Here is a 19,913-nt window from a genome sequence, read left to right as displayed (position 1 = left end):
CCGTTTACTGCTGTTAAATTATTGTCTTTCCGCTCTCTTATTTGTCAGAGTCTAATTTCAAGGGGGAAAACTTAACTAAACATGTGCTACGAGATATGATGACCATTTTGTCAATGTTAAACCATTTGTATCATTTAGCATGTGTTACGAGATACGATGACCATTGTGTCAATATCAAAGCCTATTTTTTTTTATCTTGTATGCAGGTATATAATGAGTTTTGGCTAAGATGGATGATATTTTCAAGAAGAAATCAAACGATATATTTTCAAAAAAAGTCATCGACGTATTCGAGAACAAATCAGACAACGATATACTGGCACATAAAAGTGGTGGTATTGATGTCTTTGAGACGAGAGAAGATATCTTTGAAAACCCAGGATATCAGGCTAACATTTTCCCCGGAGACAAAGAGACAGAATATCATGAACCAACAGTAAAAGATAAACCACTCCAGGTATATGTACTTACTAGAATAAACCCCTTCAGGTGTATGTACTAATTAGAATAAACCCCTTCAGGTATATGTACTTACTAGAATAAACCCCTTCAGGTGTATGTACTAACTAGAATAAACACCTTCAGGTGTTATGTACTAATTAGAATAAACCCCTTCAGGTGTATGTACTAATTAGAATACACCCCTTCAGATGTATGTACTAATTAGAATAAACCACTTCAGGTATATGTACTAATTAGAATAAACCCCTTCATGTGTATGTACTAGTTAAAAAAAAAAACCTTCAGGTATATGTACTAACTTGAATAAACCCCTTCAGGTGTATGTACTAATTAGAATAAACCACTCCAGGTATATGTACTAACTAGAATAAACCCCTTCAGGTGTATGTACTAATTAGAATAAACCATTTCAGGTATATGTACTTACTAGAATAAACCCCTTCAGGTATATGTACTTACTAGAATAAACCCCTTCAGGTGTATGTACTAATTAGAATAAGCCACTCCAGGTAAATATACTTACTAGAATATACCCCTCCAGGTATATGTACTAATTAGAATAAACCACTTCAGGTATATGTACATACTATAGAATAAACCCCTTCAGATATATGTACTTACTAGAATAAACCACTTCAGGTGTATGTACTAATTAGAATAAACCACTTCAGGTATATGTACTTACTAGAATTAACCCCTTCAGGTGTATGTACTAATTAGAATAAACCCCTTCAGGTATATGTATTTACTAGAATAAACCCCTTCAGGTGTATGTACTAACTAGAATAAACACCTTCAGGTGTTATGTACTAATTAGAATAAACCCCTTCAGGTGTATATACTAATTAGAATAAACCCCTTCAGGTGTATGTACTAATTAGAATAAACCACTTCAGGTATATGTACTAATTAGAATAAACCCCTTCAGGTGTATGTACTAATTAGAATAAACCCCTTCAGGTGTATGTACTAATTAGAATAAACCGCTTCAGGTATATGTACTAATTAGAATAAACCCCTTCAGGTGTATGTACTAGTTAGAAAAAAACCTTCAGGTATATGTACTTACTTGAATAAACCCCTTCAGGTGTATGTACTAATTAGAATAAACCACTCCAGGTATATGTACTTACTAGAATAAACCCCTTCAGGTGTATGTACTAATTAGAATAAACCACTTCGATATATGTACTTACTAGAATAAACCCCTTCATGTATATGTACTAACTAGAATAAACCCCTTCAGGTGTATGTACTAATTAGAATAAGCCACTCCAGGTAAATGTACTTACTAGAATATACCCCTCCAGGTATACATGTATGTACTAATTAGAATAAACCACTTCAGGTATATGTAAATACTATAGAATAAACCCTTCAGATATATGTACTTACTAGAATAAACCCCTTCAGGTGTATGTACTAATTAGAATAAACCACTCCACGTATATGAACTTACTAGAATAAACCCCTTCAGGTGTATGTACTAATTAGAATAAACCACTTCAGGTATATGTACTAATTAGAATAAACCCCTTCAGGTGTATGTACTAATTCGAATAAACCCCTTCAGATATATGTACTTACTAGAATAAACCACTTCAGGTAAATGTACTTACTAGAATAAACCCCTTCAGGTGTATGTACTAATTAGAATAAACCCTTCAGATATATGTACTAATTAGAATAAACCACTTCAGGTGTATGTACTAATTAGAATAAACCACTCCAGGTATATGTACTTACTAGAATAAACCCCTTCAGGTGTATGTACTAATTAGAATAAACCACTTCGATATATGTACTTACTAGAATAAACCCCTTCAGGTGTATGTACTAATTAGAATAAACCCTTCAGATATATGTACTAATTAGAATAAACCCCTTCAGGTGTATGTACTAATTAGAATAAACCACTTCAGGTATATGTACTTACTAGAATAAACCCCTTCAGGTGTATGTACTAATTAGAATAAACCCCTTCAGATATATGTACTTACTAGAATAAACCACTTCAGGTACATGTACTTACTAGAATAAACCCCTTCAGGTGTATGTACTAATTAGAATAAACCCTTCAGATATATGTACTAATTAGAATAAACCACTTCAGGTGTATGTACTAATTAGAATAAACCACTCCAGGTAAATGTACTTACTAGAATAAACCCCTTCAGGTGTATGTACTAATTAGAATAAACCCTTCAGATATATGTACTAATTAGAATAAACCACTTCAGATATATGTACTAATTAGAATAAACCACTTCAGGTGTATGTACTAATTAGAATAAACCACTCCAGGTATATGTACTTACTAGAATAAACCCCTTCAGGTGTATGTACTAATTAGAATAAACCACTTCGATATATGTACTTACTAGAATAAACCCCTTCAGGTGTATGTACTAATTAGAATAAACCCTTCAGATATATGTACTAATTAGAATAAACCCCTGCAGGTGTATGTACTAATTAGAATAAACCCCTTCAGGTGTATGTACTTACTAGAATAAACCCCTTCAGGTGTATGTACTAATTAGAATAAACCCCTTCAGGTATATGTACTTACTAGAATAAACCCCTTCAGGTGTATGTACTAATAAGAATAAACCACTTCAGGTGTATGTACTAATTAGAATAAACCACTTCAGGTATATGTACTTACTAGAATAAACCCCTGCAGGTGTATGTACTAATTAGAATAAACCACTTCAGGTGTATGTACTAATTAGAATAAACCACTTCAGGTATATGTACTTACTAGAATAAACCCCTTCAGGTGTATGTACTAATTAGAATAAACCCCTTCAGGTGTATGTACTAATTAGAATAAACCACTTCAGGTATATGTACTTACTAGAATAAACCCCTGCAGGTGTATGTACTAATTAGAATAAACCACTTCAGGTGTATGTACTAATTAGAATAAACCACTTCAGGTATATGTACTTACTAGAATAAACCCCTTCAGGTGTATGTACTTATTAGAATAAACCACTTCAGGTATATGTACTTACTAGAATAAACCCCTTCAGGTGTATGTACTAATTAGAATAAACCACTTCAGGTATATGTACTTACTAGAATAAACCCCTTCAGGTGTATGTACTAATTAGAATAAACACCTTCAGGTGTTATGTACTAATTAGAATAAACCCCTTCAGGTGTATGTACTAATTAGAATAAACCACTTCAGGCATATGTACTTACTAGAATAAACCCCTTCAGGTGTATGTACTAATTAGAATAAACACCTTCAGGTGTTATGTACTAATTAGAATAAACCCCTGCAGGTGTATGTACTAATTAGAATAAACCACTTCAGGTATATGTACTTACTAGAATAAACCCCTGCAGGTGTATGTACTAATTAGAATAAACCACTTCCGGTATATGTACTTACTAGAATAAACCCATTCAAGTGTAAGTACTAACTAGAATAAACACCTTCAGGTGTTATGTACTAATTAGAATAAACCCCTTCAGGTGTATGTACTAATTAGAATAAACCCCTTCAGGTGTATGTACTAATTAGAATAAACCACTTCAGGTATATGTACTTACTAGAATAAACCCCTTCAGGTGTATGTACTAATTAGAATAAACCCCTTCAGGTGTATGTACTAATTAGAATAAACCCCTTCAGGTGTATGTACTAATTAGAATAAACCGCTTCAGGTGTATGTACTAATTAGAATAAACCCCTTCAGGTGTATGTACTAGTTAGAAAAAAACCTTCAGGTATATGTACTTACTTGAATAAACCCCTTCAGGTGTATGTACTAATTAGAATAAACCACTCCAGGTATATGTACTTACTAGAATAAACCCCTTCAGGTGTATGTACTAATTAGAATAAACCACTTCAGGTATATGTACTTACTAGAATAAACCCCTTCATGTATATGTACTAACTAGAATAAACCCCTTCAGGTGTATGTACTAATTAGAATAAGCCACTCCAGGTAAATGTACTTACTAGAATATACCCCTCCAGGTATACATGTATGTACTAATTAGAATAAACCACTTCAGGTATTTGTACATACTATAGAATAAACCCTTCAGATATATGTACTTACTAGAATAAACCCCTTCAGGTGTATGTACTAATTAGAATAAACCACTCCAGGTGTATGTACTAATTAGAATAAACCCCTTCAGGTGTATGTACTTACTAGAATAAACCCCTTCAGGTATATGTACTTACTAGAATAAACCCCTTCATGTATATGTACTTACTAGAATTAACACCTTCAGGTGTATGTACTAATTAGAATAAACCACTTCAGGTATATGTACTTACTAGAATAAACCCCTTCATGTATATGTACTAACTAGAATAAACCCCTTCAGGTGTATGTACTAATTAGAATAAGCCACTCCAGGTAAATGTACTTACTAGAATATACCCCTCCAGGTATACATGTATGTACTAATTAGAATAAACCACTTCAGGTATGTGTACTTACTAGAATAAACCCCTTCAGGTGTATGTACTAATTAGAATAAACCACTCCAGGTATATGTACATACTAGAATAAACCCCTTCAGGTGTATGTACTAATTAGAATAAACCACTTCAGGTGTATGTACTTACTAGAATAAACCCCTTCAGGTGTATGTACTTACTAGAATAAACCCCTTCAGGTGTATGTACTAATTAGAATAAACCACTCCAGGTGTATGTACTAATTAGAATAAACCCCTTCAGGTGTATGTACTAATTAGAATAAACCACTTCAGGTATATGTACTTACTAGAATAAACCCCTTCAGGTGTATGTACTAATTAGAATAAACCACTCCAGGTATATGTACATACTAGAATAAACCCCTTCAGGTGTATGTACTAATTAGAATAAACCACTTCAGGTGTATGTACTTACTAGAATAAACCCCTTCAGGTGTATGTACTTACTAGAATAAACCCCTTCAGGTGTATGTACTAATTAGAATAAACCACTCCAGGTGTATGTACTAATTAGAATAAACCCCTTCAGGTGTATGTACTAATTAGAATAAACCACTTCAGGTATATGTACTTACTAGAATTAACACCTTCAGGTGTATGTACTAATTAGAATAAACCACTTCAGGTATATGTACTTACTAGAATAAACCCCTTCAGGTGTATGTACTAATTAGAATAAACCACTCCAGGTATATGTACATACTAGAATAAACCCCTTCAGGTGTATGTACTAATTAGAATAAACCACTTCAGGTGTATGTACTTACTAGAATAAACCCCTTCAGGTGTATGTACTAATTAGAATAAACCACTTCAGGTATATGTACTAAATAGAATAAACCACTTCAGGTGTATGTACTTACTAGAATAAACCCCTTCAGGTGTATGTACTTACTAGAATAAACCCCTTCAGGTGTATGTACTAATTAGAATAAACCACTCCAGGTGTATGTACTAATTAGAATAAACCCCTTCAGGTGTATGTACTAATTAGAATAAACCACTTCAGGTATATGTACTTACTAGAATAAACCCCTTCAGGTGTATGTACTAATTAGAATAAACCACTTCAGGTATATGTACTTACTAGAATAAACCCCTTCAGGTGTATGTACTAATTAGAATAAACCACTTCAGGTATATGTACTTACTAGAATAAACCCCTTCAGGTGTATGTACTAATTAGAATAAACCACTCCAGGTGTATGTACTAATTAGAATAAACCCCTTCAGGTGTATGTACTAATTAGAATAAACAACTTCAGGTATATGTACTTACTAGAATAAACCCCTTCAGGTGTATGTACTAATTAGAATAAACCACTTCAGGTATATGTACTTACTAGAATAAACCCCTTCAGGTGTATGTACTAATTAGAATAAACCACTTCAGGTGTATGTACTAACTAGAATAAACCACTTCAGGTGTATGTACTTACTAGAATAAACCCCTTCAGGTGTATGTATTAATTAGAATAAACCCTTCAGATATATGTACTTACTAGAATAAACCCCTTCAGGTGTATGTACTAATTAGAATAAACCCTTCAGATATATGTACTTACTAGAATAAACCACTTCAGGTGTATGTACTTACTAGAATAAACCCCTTCAGGTGTATGTATTAATTAGAATAAACCGCTTCAGGTACATGTACTTACTAGAATAAACCCCTTCAGGTGTATGTACTAATTAGAATAAACCACTTCAGATATATGTACTAATTAGAATTAACACCTTCAGGTGTATGTACTAATTAGAATAAACGACTTCAGGTATATGTACTTACTAGAATAAACCCCTTCAGGTGTATGTACTAATTAGAATAAACCACTTCAGGTATATGTACTTACTAGAATAAACCCCTTCAGGTGTATGTACTAATTAGAATAAACCACTTCAGGTATATGTACTTACTAGAATAAACCCCTTCAGGTGTATGTACTAATTAGAATAAACCACTCCAGGTGTATGTACTAATTAGAATAAACCCCTTCAGGTGTATGTACTAATTAGAATAAACCCCTTCAGATATATGTACTTACTAGAATAAACCACTTCAGGTGTATGTACTTGCTAGAATAAACCCCTTCAGGTGTATGTACTAATTAGAATAAACCACTCCAGGTGTATGTACTAATTAGAATAAACCCCTTCAGGTACATGTACTTACTAGAATAAACCCCTTCAGGTGTATGTACTAATTAGAATAAACCCTTCAGATATATGTACTTACTAGAATAAACCCCTTCAGGTGTATGTACTAATTAGAATAAACCACTTCAGGTATATGTACTTACTAGAATAAATCCCTTCAGGTGTATGTACTAATTAGAATAAACCCTTCAGATATATGTACTTACTAGAATAAACCCCTTCAGGTGTATGTACTAATTAGAATAAACCACTTCAGGTATATGTACTTACTAGAATATACCCCTCCAGGTATACATGTATGTACTAATTAGAATAAACCCTTCAGATATATGTACTTACTAGAATAAACCCCTTCAGGTGTATGTATTAATTAGAATAAACACCTTCAGGTGTATGTATTAATTAAAATAAACCCCTTCAGGTGTATGTACTAATTAAAATAAACCACTTCAGGTGTATGTACTAATTAGAATAAACCACTTCAGGTGTATGTACTAATTAAAATAAACCCCTTCAGGTGTATGTACTAATTAGAATAAACCCCTTCAGGTGTATGTACTAATTAAAATAAACCACTTCAGGTGTATGTACTAATTAGAATAAACCACTTCAGGTGTATGTACTAAATAGAATAAACCACTTCAGGTGTATGTACTAATTAGAATAAACCACTTCAGGTATATGTACTTACTAGAATAAACCCCTTCAGGTGTATGTACTAATTAGAATAAACCACTTCAGGTGTATGTACTAAATAGAATAAACCACTTCAGGTGTATGTACTAATTAGAATAAACCACTTCAGGTATATGTACTTACGAGAATAAACCCCTGCAGGTGTATGTACTAATTAGAATAAACCCCTTCAGGTGTATGTATTAATTAGAATAAACCCCTTCAGGTATATGTACTTACTAGAATAAACACCTTCAGGTGTATGTACTAATTAGAATAAACCACTTCAGGTGTATGTACTAATTAGAATAAACCCCTTCAGGTGTATGTACTAATTAGAATAAACCCCTTCAGGTGTATGTATTAATTAGAATAAACCACTTCAGGTATATGTACTTACTAGAATAAACACCTTCAGGTGTATGTACTAAATAGAATAAACCACTTCAGGTGTATGTACTAAATAGAATAAACCACTTCAGGTGTATGTACTAAATAGAATAAACCGCTTCAGGTACATGTACTTACTAGAATAAACACCTTCAGGTGTATGTACTAATTAGAATAAACCACTTCAGGTGTATGTACTAATTAGAATAAACCCCTTCAGGTGTATGTACTAATTAGAATAAACCCCTTCAGGTGTATGTATTAATTAGAATAAACCACTTCAGGTATATGTACTTACTAGAATAAACCCCTTCAGGTGTATGTACTTACTAGAATAAACACCTTCAGGTGTATGTACTAATTAGAATAAACCACTTCAGGTATATGTACTAAATAGAATAAACCACTTCAGGTGTATGTACTTACTAGAATAAACCCCTTCAGGTGTGTGTACTAATTAGAATAAACCACTTCAGGTATATGTACTTACTAGAATAAACACCTTCAGGTGTATGTACTAAATAGAATAAACCACTTCAGGTGTATGTACTAAATAGAATAAACCCCTTCAGGTGTATGTACTAATTAGAATAAACAACTTCAGGTATATGTACTAATTAGAATAAACCACTTCAGGTATATGTACTAAATAGAATAAACCACTTCAGGTGTATGTACTTACTAGAATAAACCCCTTCAGGTGTATGTACTAATTAGAATAAACCACTTCAGGTATATGTACTTACTAGAATAAACACCTTCAGGTGTATGTACTAAATAGAATAAACCACTTCAGGTGTATGTACTAAATAGAATAAACCACTTCAGGTGTATGTACTAATTAGAATAAACCACTTCAGGTATATGTACTTACTAGAATAAACCCCTTCAGGTGTATGTACTAATTAGAATAAACCACTTCAGGTATATGTACTTACTAGAATAAACCCCTTCAGGTGTATGTATTAATTAGAATAAACCACTTCAGGTATATGTACTTACTAGAATAAACCCCTTCAGGTGTATGTATTAATTAGAATAAACCACTTCAGGTATATGTACTTACTAGAATAAACCCCTTCATGTGTATGTACTAATTAGAATAAACCACTCCAGGTGTATGTACTAATTAGAATAAACCCCTTCAGGTGTATGTATTAATTAGAATAAACACCTTCAGGTGTATGTACTAATTAGAATAAACCACTCCAGGTGTATGTTCTAATTAAAATAAACCACTTCAGGTATATGTACTTACTAGAATAAACCCCTTCATGTGTATGTACTAATTAGAATAAACCACTTCAGGTATATGTACTTACTAGAATAAACCCCTTCAGGTGTATGTACTAATTAGAATAAACCACTTCAGGTGTATGTACTAATTAGAATAAACCCCTTCAGGTGTATGTACTAATTAGAATAAACCACTTCAGGTATATGTACTTACTAGAATAAACCCCTTCAGGTGTATGTACTAATTAGAATAAACCACTTCAGGTGTATGTACTAATTAGAATAAACCCCTTCATGTGTATGTACTAATTAGAATAAACCACTTCAGGTATATGTACTTACTAGAATAAACCCCTTCAGGTGTATGTACTTACTAGAATAAACCCCTTCAGGTGTATGTACTAATAAGAATAAACCCCTTCAGGTATATGTACATACTAGATTTGATTGTTTAGTTGTGTTGTTGGGTTGCTAGCTTATCCTATATACATGTAAGACAGGATCTACTTGCACTTCCGTCTTCCGATGCAACTGCAATCAACTCGAGTTTTAATGGGATTCGTGTTGCTCGGTATCTAGTCCTCTATATTGTGTTTTTCAGACTGTTGGCTGTCTTTTATTTTGGTATGGTTTATTTGCCACGCCATTGTTACTTTGTTTTCGACTGATGAGTATGACTATTACTTTGGTGTCATTCGCCGCTCTTTGGTTGACTTTTCTCTGTAGTGTTCAACATTTTAAAATATTTTACCTTAAATCACAGCCACAGGTTAAACCCGACAATGTGTCGGTTTTAACTGAGTACTACGTGGAAATTTTGCGGACGGTACGGGGCATATGTGTATTTGTACTTCGTCCGTCGTTCACCAAGAAAGAAAGAAAGAAAATACAAGTGATTGTTTTGAAATCATACAACTCGACTTTTGAATCAAACGTTGGCTATCATAAGTCAAGATTGAGAATTTAATTGCATTGTATAAGCGTTTCTGTATTCTATATTTGTTTATAAAAAAATCATTGTGTCATTGTTTACCGGCATGCATAAGCTATTTTTCACACGAATTCGAGGGACCTAGAACGGTTGCCTGCATGGGTGACATTGACTGCTCGGCAAGTACACTGAAAGCACTACTCACAGAATTCCCGTCTGACATGATTGTTCTTTGTATTTTGTAAATATTTATTGTTTGCTCTTTGCGTTGCTTTTCTTTTATCTGACGCAATCAAAGTTGTGAAATCGAAAAGAAAAGACAACTCCATTTTTCGAAAGGCAAACAGAAGAAGCAAAAAAAAAAAGATTCTGCGACTGAAATTTGTGTAACTTTCCCAACTGATGTCAAACCATATTCAAGATCTGCTGTTTCAGACAATTTATTTTTTGACTTCGAATCGTCTTTAAATCTGCATATGTTCTGTAAAATGATGTCCCTTTGGTTTACTTATAATATTGAACAACAGTACAACGAAGTATTTTTTGTCATATTTTTTGTCTTGGTATACTATCCCTTTACCCTGCTCTCCAAATTTAAAGTATAAATGTATTTATTCTTACAGGCTTTAGATGTACTATGCCATGGAAAATTCCGAAAGAACAGATGTCATGCCAAGGTCATACAGAGGACACTTGAACTTTATATGAAAGGAGAAGATAAAAACATGAAAAAGAAACCGACTGCAGTTAAACCAAAGAGAGTGACAATTAAGGATGATTTAGAGTGGTAGGGATAAATTCTCAGCTTAGAACAGTTATCCATAAATGAAAGACACCATTCAAGTACAACTTTGCTGCATCCGATCCAAACAGTGCGAGGTAAAAAAAAGAAATCTTTGCAGTCGAGATAATTATCAGCCGTTATGTCAAAAGTTGGAAAAGTGCTTTGTGGTTCCGATTACTCCGCTCAATGAATGCGAAAATAATTCGAAAGGAACCAGTGTGATTTGCTTATTCATAAAAGGTGTTTTATTCTATTGGCTGCTTTCTTAATCCGTGGTTTGTTTACTTATTCCAAGGTGAAAAGCTAACGGAGTGCCACCCATAATTCTTGATGCCACGCTTCTGTGTTTATTAAGTGTTACTGTTTCCCTTAGAATGTTTAGAAGATGAAAACTGTGAGGTATCATGAAAAATATATGACTTTTGGAAGATTGCCCGACTATGAACAAAACGGTTTAGCCATAACGTAACAATCTGTGTTTCGTAGTACAAATGTAGTTATTTATTTATCATTTGAAGTTGGAATGAATAATGAGGAATAAATGCGCAGCAAATGAACTTTAAATAAATACATTTGAGTCACTGATCATGCATACATGTAGCAACATTTTATCTTAAATGATCTCTAATTAAAGTGGGTTTTAAAAATCACGAAGCTCATTCATAAACAAACTATGTCTATATTTACATATAATTATAAATTGTCAGATTTGATATGTGTGTGAAGTTAGCAGCCGGTTCGTTATTCGATATTCGATATTCAATATCCAACCGGCTGCTAGCAGTCGGTTGGATATTCAAAATTAAGTTGAAAATAAAAAAAGAATAATACTTAATAACATTAAAAGCATGATTTTTATAGTTAAAAGAACTGATAAGATACGTAGGAGATAGTTTCATGACCTCTTCAAGCTGTCGCAAATTGTCGTTGTTCTCGAATATAAACCCTTTTCTAATTTGCATATTTGTCTAAATGTAATATAGATTGTTGTCAATAAACAAAAATCAAAAAGGTACAGAGTACTTTTATACAGGATTTTTCTTAAAAACAAAAACAAAAACCGATTACTCTAGAAAACAATTCGGATTATAAATAGAAATATTTATGGAAAGCCCATAAAAGAAATATATAGTGAAAAGCTACCTGAGACCGCTTAAATGAGGGTGAGACCCCCCTAGTCTTTCAATGTCCACAAAATTTAAGTAAATCATAGACTCTGTATATATAAAGGTTGTATCAGAAGGATTGCCCAGAATAATGTCATATTCGATATCTATGGAGGGCTTGTATTGTCACTTTTCAGCTAAAAATTATCAAAATGTTAGGACAAAGGGCACAGGGCAATGGTGAGAGCCCCCTAATTGCTCAATCTTTCTAATATTATGCAGACATTTAGTCAATAGGTAGATACACACGTGACTAAAAGGAATTTGGATAGACTTTCTGTCTTTAATGTTTACGGAGCGCCCAAAGTGCCAGTTGGATATTCAAAATAGATATAGTGAAAAGCTACCTGAGACCGCTTAAATGAGGGTGAGACCCCCCTGGTCTTTCAATGTCCTCAACATTTAAGTAAATCATAGACTCTGTATATATAAAGGTTGTATCAGAAGGATTGTCCAGAAAAATGTCATATTCGATATCTATGGAGGGCTTGTATTGTCACTTTTCAGCTAAAAATTATCAAAATTTTAGGACAAAGGGCACAGGGCAATGGTGAGAGCCCCCTAATTGCTCAATCTGTCTAATATTATGCAGACATTTAGTCAATAGGTAGTTACACACGTGACTAAAAGGAATTTGGGTAGACTTCCTGTCCTTAATGCTTACGGAGCGCCCAAATTGACAGTTGGATATTCCAAATATATAGTGAAAAGCGACCTGAGACCGGTTTGATGAGGGTGAGACCCCCCTGGTCTTTCAATGTCCACAAAATTTAAGTAAATCATAGACTCTGTATATATAAAGGTTGTATCAGAAGGATTGCCCAGAATAATGTCATGTTCGATATCTATGGAGGGCTTGTATTGTCACTTTTCAGCTAAAAATTATCAAAATTTTAGGACAAAGGCCACAGGGCAATGGTGAGAGTCCCCTAATTTCTCACTCTTTTAAATATTTTGCAGACATTTAGTCAATAGGTAGATACACACGTGACTAAAGGGAATTTGGATTGACTTCCTGTCTTTAAAGTTTACGGAGCGCCCAAAGTGCCAGTTGGATATTCAAAATAGATAGTGAAAAGCTACCTGAGACTGCTTAATTGAGGGTGACACCCCCCTGGTCTTTCAATGTCCACAAAATTTAAGTAAATCATAGACTCTGTATATATAAAGGTTGAATCAGAAGGATTGCCCAGAATAATGTCATATTCGATATCTATGGAGGGCTTGTATTGTCACTTTTCAGTTAAAAGTTATCAAAATTTTAGGACAAAGGGCACAGGGCAATGGTGAGAGCCCCCCTAGTTGCTCAATCTTTCTAATATTATGCAGACATTTAGTCAATAGGTAGATACACACGTGACTAAAAGGAATTTGGGTAGACTTCCTGTCTTTAATGTTTACGGAGCACCCAAAGTGCCAGTTGGATATTCAAAATATATAGTGAAAAGCTACCTGAGACAGCTTAAATGAGGGTGAGACCCCCCTGGTCTTTCAATGTCCACAAAATTTAAGTAAATCATAGACTCTGTATATATAAAGGTTGTATCAAAAGTATTGTCCAGAATAATGGCATATTCGATATCTATGGAGGGCTTGTATTGTCACTTTTCAGCTAAAAATTATCAAAATTTTCGGACAAAAGGCACAGGGCAGTGGTGAAAGCCCCCTAATTGCTCAATCTTTCTAATATTATGCAGACATTTAGTCAATAGGTAGATACACACGTGACTAAAAGGAATTTGGATAGACTTCCTGTCTTTAATGTTTACGGAGCGCCCAAAGTGCCAGTTGGATATTCAAAATAGATAGTGAAAAGCTACCTGAGACCGCTTAAATGAGGGTGAGACCCCCCTGGTTTTGCAATGTCCACAAAATTTTAGTAAATCATAGACTCTGTATATATAAAGGTTGTATCAGAAGGATTGCCCAGAATAATGTCATGTTCGATATCTATGGAGGGCTTGTATTGTCACTTTTCAGCTAAAAATTATCAAAATTTTAGGACAAAGGGCACAGGGCAATGGTGAGAGCCCCCTAATTGCTCAATCTTTCTAATATTATGCAGACATTTAGTCAATAGGTAGATACACACGTGACTAAAAGGAACTTGGGTAGACTTCCTGTCTTTTATGTTTACGGAGCGCCCAAAGTGCCAGTTGGATATTCAAAATATTTAGTGAAAAGCTACCTGAGACCGCTTAAATGAGGGTGAGACCCCCCTGGTCTTTCAATTTCCATTAAATTCAACCAAATCATAGATTTTATATGTATTAAGATTGTATCAAAAGTGGAATGTTCTTGAACGGACTGTTTGCTGCAGATCAGATCAGACCAGAACCCTAGGCCTAGTAGAATCGATGACCTAATTTAAAATACAAACCGTCACTATAGGTTGAAGGGAAAATATACAGACCTTTATCACACACCTTCACACAGCTCACACAATCACCCCTTATGATGTAAAATCCAGGTCCAAATGCATTGTTGATCGCTATTTCACACAGACAACTTAGGGTTCCAACACCTCATGCTGACATGAATTGTGTTCGCCAACATAGGAAAGGCTCGCATTGCCCCTTTCCGCTAACATGGATAGGAATCCACTTTCTTTTTGAATGTTTTTCTTCAATTGGTTAGTGCTTTTTTCACTAGAACCATTTTGTAGAAGCTTGGTGATCTTTTCAATCTGTCGCGGGGTAAGCAACATCTTGTGTTAACCATGCAGGTTTGTGTTGGATAAACGAATGGTGACCGGGAAACCTTTTTGTCTGCTCTCTGTAATATTTAGATTGACCTTTTATTAGTTCAAACCGTATTTCAATAGACTATTTATTCATGCCTCGCGAAGATGGAAGCGGATGGTGAGATGTTCTCTGTGGAGGATCGCCGTCTGGATTGGTGAGGTATGTCTGCATGCGATTGATGGTTCTCAAGATCACGGGTAAGTACGCCATATTTTTGGGGGGTTTGAATGATCTTTACCCCGGGATCGATTGCAGGGGGGGGGGAGCTTCAGATAGTGGACTGTTGGGAGCCGTGTATGTAGCTGCTATTGATGATGCCACTGTTCACCAGGATGCTGTTGATGCTTCTGATGCTAACAATGTATTCACCCTCTTTGTAACATTTTTTGCCCGATCAAATGTGTAGAGCTGTCGCTTAAATCCCAATGTGGTGTTCGATTCCTTAAATTGTAGTTGGGGGAGGGGGTTGAACCGAGTAAAAATGCGACTGTCGTTTCTAGAGACAAGGATAGAAAACCCTTGTTTTTGGTCTGTGTTGTGAACGATTTGCTGCAACAGTGTGGTGTCCATTTATTTATTAAAACACGACGTTCAACTACTGACCGACCGATTCGAACTGGAGGCCTAGGACTCCTACGGAGATTGGAAGTGCAAATGCTTCGGTGTTGGCGGGAACATAACGCTCGAATTCCGATCGAATCTGGATGTCCGCTCGGACTGATGACTTACATCGATGACCAACAGCGGCTATATGTCAATGAAATCAGAGGGGTTGACATCACCGTTACTAAGGAGGGTGTCAATGTTGTAGAATTTCTTTCTGAAGTCTACATCCTCCTTGAACACTATGGAAACCTTGTTTTGTGAAGAAAAAAAAGGCATTACAGTCGACGGCTGAGTAGCGTTCAGCTTTGAGGGTGACATGGATATTTTGCAATCGACAGCGATTGAACACGGAAGCATTATGGGTTTTGTCATATCTCTGTCGGTTTGAAAGGCAACGATAATATATCTTGGCTTTTCATGACCACTATTGGCAGCTAGGCGGCAGTTAAACTGTAAGGCTTGGGGAACGACTATGAAATCACACTGTCTCATGCAAAATCCACAAAGGATCGTGGATTTTTTCTATATGGTTTTGTACAGTTGCATCTTGTTTTTGTCTGCAGGAGTGATGCTCCAGAGTTGGTAAGTTGGGCGTCGGCTTAAGGTTCGAATTCGTGAACCTAGTATTAATATTTTTGAAGACTTTCATCGAAGGTCAACCCTTCTGTGATTGTAAGGATGTCAGACATTATGTATTTATTTATAGCATTGGAGGAAGTTGGGATGGTACCGATGCCACGACCAGAGATGAAATTGTTTAACTGGGTTTGGTTGTTGGGCTTTCTGCGTTTAACACTGAGCTGTTGATTGGGCTTGCTGCGTTGGTCAATGGGTCCACAAAATTTAATTCACTTTGTCAACGACATGGTTGACGACTACCACCTACCACTCCTATCATGGCTGCATTGGTGGCAGTGCTCATAGGCCTACTTTTCAATGTCTTGGCAGCAGAGGAGGTGAACATGCGACCAGCGATACTGGCGATAGTGTCAAAAAACTTCTACCACCGTATGCATACTTTCAAACAAAACCTTTCTTAATTGAGGATATTACGATGGAGTTGCTTATATTCCTTGATGCTGATGTGTTCACCTTTCTTTATGGCATCGATGATCGCCATAATCGCGTTGCGCACACCATTGTTTCCAGCACGGTATGCAGTGTTCCACAGATCCAAGCAATAAAGGAGCTGTTCAAAGTCGGAGGGTAGAAACACGGTTTGAAGTCCGCTACAATGCTTATCTTGCTTTAGATGTGAGACACAATCTTCGTCCACTTAGATCTTTATCGCCTTAGGGTTCTCGAGAGGGTTAATTGCCTTGATACATGGCACCGGAACTGTTCAGGATCTCTGCATAGTCGACAAGGTCTTAAAAACTTCGGACTCGAAAGATTCTGATTTCTTTTTCACCATGAGTTCCCAGAGGTTAAGGGTTCCTTTGTACCTCACACCATCCACGAAAATATCATCGCCGTCAGAAGTAACTGGTTAGCTTCCGATGTAGAGATCGAGATCCAAAGGTGTGGTCGGCGAAGGATCGTTACTGATCTGCAAATACTGCTGTGCTCGAAGTCCGAGGATGGTGTCTATAGGTGGTGCAATGGGTAGTGGGTAGTCAAACTTGGGCGGTGGAGGCTGGAGGGCTGTCACTGCTGCAGGAAGTTAAACGATCGTTTAGGTGATCGGTGAAGCTGCCTCTCGCTGACCCTCAAACACAGGCTAAACACTTTGGAAAGGTCATGTTATATTTTTTATGCTCGTGGTGTTTTGTCTGATGCTTGGTCCGTTTCTGTGTGTGTTACGTCTCGGTGTTATGTCGTTGTTCTCCTCTTATATTTAATGCGTTTCCCTCGGTTTTAGTTTGATACCCCGATTTTGTTTTTTGTCCATGGATTTATGAGTTTTGAACAGCGGTATACTACTGTTGCCTTTATTGAGTCCAATCTTCTCAAGGCGATGCTGCATGTTACTGGCTTGAATCTTCCGCTTGATCTCTTGCAACTCCCTGGCGAGCGCCTCACACTGTTTAGGGTCTGTAATCTTTATAAACGTTCATTTATTCAAAGCGTTGACGTGAACCTTCCTAAGTGAAGGTTTGAATACCTGTAAGCGTTTGTTTGAACGCCCCTAAGCGTTGGTTTGAACAGTTGTACCTTTCCTGAAACTATATATAGGCATATATCTATCGAAAGGTTAAAAAAAACACACATGCATTTTTGCTCGTTTTTCCATAATTTGAATTGAAAAGGTCGAGCTATAAATATTTGTTGATAAACACTACAATAATTTATGGACCAATGGGTGGTTCGGATAGAAAAATACGGACTGTCAAACAGATACATACCATATAAAACATGCTAAAACAATCTAAATGTTCATATAACCCCACTAAGGAGGATATATTATTATTCAATTATCTAAAAATCTATTTCATTGTACAAAAACCTTCATATTTAAAAAAATCACCATGGCCATAATGCGATACTTAACTTCTATTAAACTGTGTATTGCTACAGAACCTTATCGTTTTTTATTTCAACCTTATCGGTAAATCAAAGCACTCAAAGTCCGCGTACACTACGAAATGGACTCTCATCGGGTGGGTGTTGTTGACAAAAGTCAGCTGGTATGTCCCTTCTTTGGGCAGCTCTGATCTTGGCTGCCTTGTGGTTGACTCAACACTCTTTGTTGGTTTCCAGAACTTCCTTGCTATAAACGTGGTTCAAGCACATGTAGCCTTGGATCAGCAGTTACTTGAGTTCTCTCTCCCGCTGTTCACCAATGTTTGAAATGTGCAGCGGGTATACTTCACTATCATCTATTCTAAATACATTAACCGCCAGGGTGGAATTGGTCTTCTCAAATTAATTAATTAATATCCTTAAGGCTTACCAGATTGAGCTTTGTGTAACCCTGTCCATTTGTTTTGGGTCTACCTGCAAGGCCGAAAGAATGGCCCACTTGAAACACTCCTCGTCTTTATTTTTCACATTGATTACAGCCTTCTTGTATTTGATCCACGCCGGCTAATCAATGTACTGTGACCTACCCAGCGGTCGTTGGTAATATTGACTTGAAATTTTACAATTGCTTTCGATGTCCAGTCACTTTTTTCAGAGGTCCACTGTGCAATCTTCTCTCCGATCTTTTCATCCATTTTCTCAAGGGTTTCAAGCAAGTCCGTGGTTGAGAGGAAAATCTGGTTTCCCGAGTGAAAGTATCCCACGTTCTCATCATCCATCTTACCTGTTGGGCTAATCTTCACAGTGCAGCATCACATTGACTTGTTATCCTTTCAATGCCCAATCGTCTATAAGTTCCACTCTTGACATCTGAGAGACCTCAAGGAAGGTCTGCACATCCATGTCAATAATATTGGTCATCTTTCAGGTAGTAAATACATCTTTAAAGGCTTTCTTCAGTGGATGTACCTCAATGTTATCCCCAATGATTTCCTATCTTCTCTGATCTGTTCCTGTAACTTATCCAGTAGTCGATCTTTCGACATCCTGCTAACCTCTATCAACTCATGCTGTTTGGCTTGGGTGATAATATCCTTCCTAGTAAAGGGTTGGAACAACGCTAAAAAAATGTTGGTCTTCGTTCCGATCAACTGATCCAACTGATTCTTTCTCATCCGGGAGTACCATCGGCGGTGGTTCATTTTGGCAATACCACTCAGGGCTTTGACGTTTTCAATAACTAATTCCAGCTATTAATAGCTATTGGATCGATGTCTTAATCTTTATAACAATCCAAAATAAAATCAATTTGTTTCACCCAAAACCAATATCCACGATTAAATGGTTTTTAGACCCAGCTTTTGATCTTTCGATCCTATCGTCCATATCAAAATATATAAAATTCGTGGTAATCATACCTGGTGCGCCTGTTTTTTTTTTTTATCCCATAGCTCACAATTTGACGAACTCAATCGGTCTCTCTCTTTGTCAAGACGGTGGTCAGCTGCTTGTTTAATCTCTCATAACCCCAAGTGGGGATATGGTTGCCCCTTTCCAACATAAGGTTATTATTTCTGCCTACCTATTAACTAAATGTCTGCTTAGTAATACAAAGATTGAGAGATTAAAGGCTATCACCATTGCCCTGTACCCTTTGTCCTAAAATTCTGATATTTTTTAGCAGAAAAGTGACAATATAAGCCCTCCATATATATATCGAATATGACAATATTCTGGCAAATCCTTCTAATACAACCTTCATATATACAGAGTCTATGATTTACTTAAATTTTATAGACATTGAAAGATCAGGGGGTCTCACC

The 19,913-nt window shown here is 35.9% G+C and overlaps 1 protein-coding gene across 1 annotated transcript in view; it reads left to right on the top strand.

Annotated features, from left to right (window-relative positions):
- Positions 1-212: 212 nt before the first annotated feature.
- LOC143054363 (uncharacterized) overlaps positions 213-19,913 on the top strand; it is a 40,155-nt gene continuing 20,454 nt past the window's right edge. Inside the window, exons 1-2 of the mRNA XM_076227364.1 lie at positions 213-457; positions 10,951-11,114. Coding sequence (XP_076083479.1) covers positions 230-457; positions 10,951-11,114 — 392 coding nt within the window. The 5' untranslated portion in view covers positions 213-229. The remainder of the gene's footprint in view (positions 458-10,950; positions 11,115-19,913) is intronic.

The sequence above is a fragment of the Mytilus galloprovincialis genome, chromosome 12 (assembly GCF_965363235.1).
Source record: "Mytilus galloprovincialis chromosome 12, xbMytGall1.hap1.1, whole genome shotgun sequence".
NCBI classification, from domain to species: Eukaryota; Metazoa; Mollusca; class Bivalvia; order Mytilida; family Mytilidae; genus Mytilus; species Mytilus galloprovincialis.
This window is presented reverse-complemented; position numbering and strand designations above follow the sequence as displayed.